Source organism: Arachis ipaensis, chromosome B09, assembly GCF_000816755.2.
Source record: "Arachis ipaensis cultivar K30076 chromosome B09, Araip1.1, whole genome shotgun sequence".
NCBI classification, from domain to species: Eukaryota; Viridiplantae; Streptophyta; class Magnoliopsida; order Fabales; family Fabaceae; genus Arachis; species Arachis ipaensis.
In genome coordinates, this window is record NC_029793.2 from 4,239,626 (window position 1) to 4,248,365 (window position 8,740).

The 8,740-nt window shown below is 37.0% G+C and overlaps 2 protein-coding genes across 3 annotated transcripts in view; one reads left to right on the forward strand and one right to left on the reverse strand.

The window, feature by feature from the left end:
• On the forward strand, positions 123 to 5,835 carry LOC107618000 (casein kinase 1-like protein HD16). Its single transcript, XM_016319908.2, has 16 exons — positions 123 to 974; positions 1,812 to 1,943; positions 2,046 to 2,119; positions 2,208 to 2,277; positions 2,446 to 2,501; positions 2,604 to 2,675; positions 2,899 to 2,993; positions 3,110 to 3,176; positions 3,280 to 3,409; positions 3,490 to 3,708; positions 3,807 to 3,940; positions 4,214 to 4,388; positions 4,543 to 4,633; positions 4,718 to 4,875; positions 4,976 to 5,164; positions 5,306 to 5,835. The coding sequence occupies exons 1-16, from the start codon at positions 570 to 572 to the stop codon at positions 5,363 to 5,365; spliced, it is 2,127 nt and encodes a 708-aa protein (XP_016175394.1). The 5' UTR covers positions 123 to 569; the 3' UTR covers positions 5,366 to 5,835.
• Positions 6,550 to 8,740, reverse strand: part of LOC107619101 (protein SAWADEE HOMEODOMAIN HOMOLOG 1) — a 5,613-nt gene continuing 3,422 nt past the window's right edge. For both annotated transcript variants that reach the window (XM_016321320.2, XM_021111671.1), the window contains 4 exons: positions 8,613 to 8,664; positions 7,972 to 8,115; positions 7,350 to 7,469; positions 6,550 to 6,878 (listed from right to left, as the gene is read on the reverse strand). In XM_016321320.2, coding sequence (XP_016176806.1) covers positions 6,780 to 6,878; positions 7,350 to 7,469; positions 7,972 to 8,115; positions 8,613 to 8,664 — 415 coding nt within the window. In that variant the 3' untranslated portion in view covers positions 6,550 to 6,779. The remainder of the gene's footprint in view (positions 6,879 to 7,349; positions 7,470 to 7,971; positions 8,116 to 8,612; positions 8,665 to 8,740) is intronic.

Sequence of the window (8,740 nt, forward strand, 5' to 3'; positions counted from 1 at the left end):
ACTGAAATAAAAATACAAAATATTATTGTGTAAAACGATTTTAGAGAATAAAAATAAAATTTTTGTAAGATAAAAAAAAGGAGAATATATATAGCTTTCGTAAATTTGCAAATAAACAAATATAAACATCGTGTTCTGTGCACCTGCAAGTACACTCTCTCTCTGTCTCTCTCTGTATTTTCTCTCTCCTCTGCGATCGGTTCTTACTTCTTCCCTCACTCCGTGATCGGAACCCTAAATCTTCCGTCACGATCCCATTTCGCGCGTAGATTCCACTCTTCAGAGTACCCAACCCGCCAACAATCCCATACTCAACCACATTCCTCTCTCTCACCTCCTCTTTTCAACTCATCACTGTTCTAGAAGATTCCCACGAGAGACTAACATTCCCTTTTCGGTGTGTCCTGATCGGAACCCAAAAGGGTCTCAGAAACACGCACAAATTTCATAACTTTTCATATACCATTTTCTCTGTGGGTGTGTGTGCTGTTTTGTGCGTTTGTGGTGGCTTTTTGTATGTCTTGTTTGGGTAATTTTGAGAGAAGAGGATGAGATTTGAAGGATGAACGATGCCTGTGCTGCGTAGCGGAGCGCGCAGGGGCCGGGCAGCAGTGAAGAAGAAGAAGCAGCAAGAACAGCAGGAGGAGCCACAGCTACAGCCACATCAGCAGCAGAGTCCAGTGGTGGAAGAGGAAGCGATTGCTACGAGAACAAGGAGGCGTCGTGCAGCAGCGGCGGCAGCAGAGGTTATTGTGCCAAAGAATAGCAATAAAAGGAAGGAGGAGGCGCAGCTGAAGGTCAATGAGAGGGTAGTTGTTGGGAAGGAAGAAGAGAAGAAGGGAATTGAGGTAGGTGAAGGAGCCGATAAAGAAGAAGTAGGAGAGAAACAGATGGATGATTTCGACAGCGGCGGCCGCAGCAATAAGGCCAATGCTGGTGAAGATGAGGGCAGCACTGCTCCCCTTCCAGAGAAGGTTTGTTACTATTTATGCTTCTTGTGTCTCTTTGGATTATATAATCCAATCAATATGCATGTTGATCAATTTGTTTTTTTTTTTTCTGCTTGATCAAAATCCATCATTTCTTGAATTTTAATTGTGGTTTATTATGCCTTGAGGTTTGAATATAGTTATGTTTCATGATATCGGATACTATGGTGCATGGCAGGGTGTTCTTCAAATTGTTATTAATGTGTAAGTAACTGTTTAGGGTGGCTAGTAGTCAGGGAAGACTGAAACTCAATCTCTTTGAAAACTTCCTATTTTAGTCATTCTAGTTTTGATGATAGTGACACCTTTGTTTTGGTTTAAAAGTTTTCAATCCATTATTTCACTTGCCTTTTCTCAACTTATTGTGATTGTGTATTACTTTTGGGGAACAGTCTTGATGAATTCTCTTTGTTCGGTCTTGATGTCTTTTAAACTGACGAATCTGCATATGATGGTGGCTTGCTTCTTGAGTTTGTTTTCGCAAATCGATAAGGCATTCATACAGTCTGCATCGCAATTGTGTTACTGTAAAATGAAATTATCTGTGCTGATGTCACAAAAAAATTGAAATGATGGTTGCTAACAGTTGTTTCTGCACTCAGTTAGGGTCTTCAATTCTCCCTTTCTTTTGTTTTCTTAGTTCATCAGAGGACGGGAACTGTCTTTTGTTTAATTTTGTTTTACTTATCTTGATGCGTCATTCTATTTTAAATTTCTCCACACGGTGTTGCCTAATAATTAAATAATTATCCGCAAAAACATAGATGACTACTTTTGTTTAATTGATACCTGTGTACTAATCTTTTTGTCACTATGGCACAGATTCAAGTAGGTGGTTCCCCTTTGTATAAATTAGAAAGAAAACTTGGAAAGGGTGGGTTTGGTCAAGTATATGTTGGTCGACGTCTTACTGGTGGAAATTTGAATGAGAGAACTGGACCTGGAGCTGTAGAGGTATGCGCATGCTACCAACCTTGGGTGATAAGTTGTATTTTCACTTTTAGTTGTGCAAGTAATTTTAATTTTTGATATGACAGTTTAAACTTTTGTTCTCAGGTTGCATTAAAATTTGAGCATAGAAGTAGTAAAGGATGTAATTATGGACCACCATACGAGTGGCAAGTGTACAAGTGAGTGCTAGTTTTGACCTCTGTATTTTCTCTTGGCTCGGTTTGTGTACCTTGCTTCTTTTTCAATCTTTTCCCTCTGCTTGCGCAGTACTCTTGGTGGCAGTCATGGTGTGCCTCAAGTACATTACAAGGGCAGGCAAGGTGACTATTATGTTATGGTATGTTTTCGGGTCGTATTCTAGAGCTTTTTTTCTCAATTATTACATTCTGTTCTATAATTTTGAATTTTCAATGGTGCTGCAATATTTCCCTCATCAATGTTTGCCTTTTTTTTTTTTTTTTTTCTTATGAAGAGTCTGTTTGACTTGAGGAATTCATTTTTTCAGGTTATGGATATGCTGGGTCCGAGCTTGTGGGATGTTTGGAATAACAACTCCCACAGGTAAGTGCTTTGGAAAATATTTGCCTGATGCGTGTGAAACCGTGTTTCCCATTGTATTTTTGAGATTCATTTGCCATTCTAATGTGTTTTTTGGTATTCCAGCATGTCCACTGAAATGGTCGCATGTATTGCCATCGAGGCAATATCCATCTTGGAGAAGATGCACTCTCGAGGGTAATCTGTCTATCATCCTTCCTAAACATATTCCTATCAATCTATGTAAACCTAGTTTTTAGTATATTTATTCATTTTATGAATCGACAATTTGGTAGGCAGCTTCTGTAGAAGCTAGATCGATTGCTTTGCTATGCTTTATGTTATGCTTCGCTTGTTTTACTGTCATTCATGTTAGTAATTGAAATTGTGTTTCTTAAACTATATGACTGCTAATTGGCAGGTATGTGCATGGGGATGTGAAGCCTGAAAATTTTCTGCTTGGTCCTCCTGGGACACCTAATGAGAAGAAATTGTTTCTTGTCGATCTTGGTTTGGGTATGATGTAACTGTTGACTACTTACTCATCTATTATACAATGATAACAACCAAGCCTTTTCCCTTATGATTTTGTTAGCTAATTTACTTACTCATCTATTACTCACATTTAACAGCTACTAAATGGCGAGACAGTACAACGGGTTTGCATGTAGAATATGACCAAAGGCCAGATGTTTTCAGGTATTGATAATTGCTTTTGGATTTTGTTGGAAATGCCATATTGTCAAAGGTTTCTATGTATTTATATTAACCTATACCTTCTTGGTTTCTTATGTTATTCCAGGGGCACAGTCCGTTATGCTAGTGCAAATGCCCATTTAGGGAGAACTGGAAGCAGGAGGGATGATTTGGAATCTCTAGCTTATACACTGATTTTTCTTCTTCGAGGTCGTCTTCCTTGGCAGGGTTTCCAGGTTAGACAGTTTTTAAATAACTTAATATCATATCCTAATGCCCAGCTTTGTAATGATGGACCTTGACATCCTTTTCATAGGGAGAAAACAAAGGATTTCTTGTTTGCAAGAAGAAGATGGGAACACCTCCGGACAGCTTATGTTGCTTTTGCCCCCAGCCTTTTAAACTATTTGTTGAACATGTTGTGAACTTAAAGTTCGATGAAGAACCTAACTATGCAAAATACATTTCTTTCTTCGATGGAATTGTTGGTCCAAATCCAGATATCAGGCCAATTAATACAGAAGGAGCACAAAAGGTAATGGTTTTATTATTCTTTTACCCTTTTGTTGCTTTATATGCATCCAAAGTTCATAATCTAATAGACTTGATATTACTATCTTTTTTCCCTTGAAGCTCATTGGTCACAAGAGAGGCCGGCAGGCAATGGAAGATGATGATGATGAACAACCAAAAAAGAAGTATCGTATGGGTTTGCCAGCAACTCAGTGGATAAGCGTTTACAATGCTCGTAGACCTATGAAACAAAGGTATATAGTAGTATGCCGAAAATTTTGTCGTCTCCCTTGTATGATTCTATGCATAAAAATCAGTGGCGAGCATCTGTTTCCCCATCTGTAAGATTATGATGATGGCAAAGACACATGTCATCTAAGTTAATCAATCCGACACGCCTTTTGTGTGTATTTGCTGAATTGTATGTTTGATTTAATCAGACTCTTTTTAAATAACATAAATTAGATGATAATTATCCTATTAGAATGGAACTTGATGCACAAGGAATGATTGTCCTTGTGTTACAGATATCACTACAATGTGTCTGATCAAAGGCTATCCCAGCACATTGAGAAAGGAAACGAGGATGGTTTATATATTAGCAGTGTTGCTTCATGTCAGAACCTGTGGGCCTTAATAATGGATGCAGGAACAGGTTTCACTTCCCAAGTGTATGAACTTTCCTATTACTTTCTCCATAAGGTAACTTTCAATATGTTGCTTTAAATTCTTCTTGTGAATTCTTAGAATTTTCGGTTTAGCATCGTATATGCATGCTTTTAGAACTGTTAATGTTTATTGCTTTAAGCAACACATGCTTAATAAAGAGAAATTAACCGTCTTGGTGTGTTTTAAGGAATGGATCATGGAGCAGTGGGAAAAAAATTACTATATCAGCGCAATTGCCGGAGCTGCAAATGGAAGCTCGCTAGTAGTGATGTCTAAGGGTTAGTTCCTCAAACAAGTGTAGTTGCTGATGTGTTGGCAATTTTCAATTTAGTTTTCTGCTAACAAAGATCATGGATTTCCAGGCACACAGTATCTGCAGCAATCATACAAAGTTAGTGATTCGTTTCCTTTCAAGTGGATCAACAAAAAATGGAGGGAGGGATTTTATGTCACTTCAATGGCTACTTCATTGAACAGATGGGGAGTAGTCATGTCTCGTGGTGCAGGATTTTCAGACCAGGTCACCATTTGATTTTCAGCTTTGCATACCGGTAATTCAGTTGATAATGCAACTTCTTAGCGTGATTAACCGACCTTTATATTCGTCTCCGGGGTTTCAGGTGGTTGAGCTAGATTTCCTGTACCCTAGTGAAGGGATTCACAAGCGGTGGGATTGTGGATACCGAATCACCTCGACTGCCGCAACATGGGACCAAGCGGCTTTTGTCCTGAGTGTGCCCAGGAAGAAGCCTGTGGATGAAACTCAGGAAACACTTCGGACTTCTGCCTTTCCGAGTACGCATGTCAAGGTGGATTATACTTTCATTCGTGCTCTCTCTCCATTACTAGAACCTATGTTATTATCCTCACGGCCGTACTGTGCCTGTGCCGCTACGCCATTACTTTTCGTTGCAGTCTCTGATTCAACTTCTATAATTGGTTTCTTACAGGAGAAGTGGGGGAAGAACCTCTACATTGCTTCTATATGCTATGGACGTACAGTTTCTTGACCCTGCATGTGTCAGTTGTGGTTCTGGTGATTATGGCTGTTCTGCTACCACGCCCCAACTCGAACACGGTGAAGATATGTGAAGTGACACGATTGATGATGGCGCAGTGCAGGCTCCGAGAAATTTTGATGGCGACACGAAAAAGGGCTTAACATTGTTTGTAGGTAGCACATTATCTTGGGTTAAAAGTAATATCTGAAAGTTGCCATTGGGGTGGTAAATTGGTTCATGTCAAAATATCAGTTAATGTTATGCAAAGGAGTCACCTGTTTTTCTTCCCCTTTAATGTGATTTTACTTACCCTGTTAAGGACATGTTTATATAGGTTCATGGTTATTCCATATTTCCACTCCAAGTTTGATCACGAGATCGATATATAATAGTAAAGCTATTAATAGGCGTGTTTGGAAACCAAAAATTGTTCATAAATTATTTTCATTTTAATATTGGGACGGCTGTGTTTCTACGAATATCAATTAATTTTAATTTAATATATTATTGTGCAAGAATTATACAGTTAAATTATATATATAGAGAGAAAGAGAGAGGTAAAAGAAAACGTAAGAGTATTTTGATGTAGTGATAGTGTAAAATATTTTATATAATTTTACGTAATCAATGAAAATAGTAGTTACTTTTTGCTAACTAGGTAATTCGTTATTAGATGCATGTGTGAAATTGTTCTGAATTTACAATGTATCAAAAGTAAACTCTAATAAGATTCTTTTTAATTGAGCAGAAATATTTGTTACATTGTTTATAGCACTAAATATCAAACTAGATACTAAAATAGTTTTATACTCTAAAAAAAACATGGCTGTAATAATTTACCTATATATATGATGGGGATAGATTTGGGACACGGAAGACACACCTTTATTCTGATAATAACATCTTGCAATAATAATAGACATGTGTGTCCACCAATGGTGTGACGTTTTCTTCGCCAAACAATTATGATTGTGCAAAGTTGTCTAGAAAATGGGCTACACTGTTACCTCCACGCTTAGTACAAGTATTCAAGCACTAATCAATGGGAATTCGGAACAAAAAAGGACAACGCAGACATTGCATATGTTCCTACCATATATGCCGGAAAATGTTTCATATGCTAGATGCTACACATCCATGTGATTGATCATCCTTTTCTGTTGTAATTAAATAGCATTAGATTTGGTCTGCTCTTTAAAATTGTAATCATAAGTAGCTTAGACACGAAGTTTATCTTTTTTGCTTGGCCTAAGCCACCCATAATATTATTGATCACTTATAATTTCTCTATCCAAAATTTGTTGATGCTAACCAAATAATATTTTAAAAATATTCAAACAACATCCTTGGATATAACATAACAATATTACCATCATAAAGAAAGAAAGGAAGAAAGGGAAACACAATAAAATTTGGCTCTTATTCATCCCCATAGGTCCTCTAGGGGATTTAGGGGGATTTCTTCAGGGACATGTTCCTCTTGTGTAGGTCTACAGCATAACCTGTTCCACGAAACTCCTTCCTGTCACATGTAAAATAGAAGGATTCAACCACCATATGAAGCAAAATTCGACAAGATTAGTTTTCATGCACCCATGATGTCATCCAATAGAAATTATGGGACTTGACATACCATGAATCATGATAAACTATTACACACGGCACCCCTCGATTTTTCATGCCTATGCTAACCTCATATTTATAAGAAATGTTAGTGTCACATTTTAAAAAATACAAATGTTTCAAGTTTCGCATAATTTAAATGTCAGTTTTAAGTTGGCGTATCGTTTTACAAATGAAAAAGTGTCGTGTGTAACATGCTTAACCACGGGAGAAGTGAATGTAATTTACCGAAAGAATAAATCATGTTGACAATTCCTTTGATTTTGATTGGATAAATTGTGTACAAACACATTTCAAGATTGACAGCATGACTGCTTGTGATATGGGAGAGTTTTGAGAATAGCATTGAAAAAAGAAAAATTGAAGTTACCTCAGTTTTATCATGAACATAACGAACAATGAAGATACACCTACAGTCTGTAGGACCATGGAGCCTTCTGAGGACTCTGACAACACGAGCATCAACATAGAGCGCATAATCATCTTTTTCCTGTGAGGAAGAAGAAACAGAACAAACAAATGCCAAAGAGAGAACTTATAGATGAGTTTTGATGTCTGTACACAAACAATGACTTAGCAACAATTCAATCATGTCACAAGCAAATTGCATAAGATAAATTGAAGATGTAAATATGTTTATAGTCCATATAAATATAAGTAACTTTGATTTTATCACCTCTAGAATTTTCTTTTGAATTTGGTCTCTCTTTTCTTCTATTGATAGGTTCTTAGTCCTGCTCTCTAGATCTGATGTTATCATGTTTATAAGGATCAAAATAAGGTTTGAAAACATGTATATTGACCAGAACAAACTTGCATTCATTACATAGATATTGTGAAGTATTTATAAAGACTACAATTTTGAATGGTCGGGGCTAGAGAGAGAGAGACCAAAACCAACGCAAAATTCTGGATGGATCAAAATTGAAATGACCTATGTTTAGAGTTAACCTTAGCTTGAAATAGAATGAAATAGCTATAGTTCCACTTACCAGGAAACACAGTATAAGATCTCCATCGTTGACCTTGTGACACTCTGAAGGTTCTAAAGGGATGGATCTCTCACGCACCCCCTCTTTTACATTAATCCACTCATCCTGCTCCTTACCAAATCCGGCATATCGAATACGCACTTCCTTAAATGTACGTAGCAAGATCCATTAACTTTAATAGGTTAAAATCCGCAAAATCCAATTAAATTGCACACATAAGCTAGTAGAGCTATCAGAAGACAGCAGGATATAACTTGCAATTTTTCCCTACTTCACATATGACATATGTATACAAACAAAATTTGCATAGATCATTTTCTGACTTTTGCATCCCTTTTTCCAGTGAAAAAAATAACCCAAACAAAAATAGCCTGTTGTTATGCACAAGTTGTTCGAAAGATACTATTGGAGCACACACTGACTAAAACCAAGGTAAATTTCAGTTTACTCGTTAGTTAATTTAATGGAAGGAAACACATCCGTGTACCTCCCACTTAAAAGTTGATAGATATTTTCGAGTAAAAGAAGGCAATTATTGCAGGTGTGAAAGGAACTATCACTCCTCTCTCAATTACAACTTTTAAATAATGCGTCTCAGTTCCTAAAGATGAAAAATACATAAACATATAGCAGAATCTTACAAGTTCGCCTGTGCTCAAAACTCTATAGTTAAGGAATGATGCAACATCATGCCTGTAATTAAGAAATCAAAGATATCAGAAAACAAACTGACGAGACAATAAAAAACCCATTTTATGAAGGAAAGAGA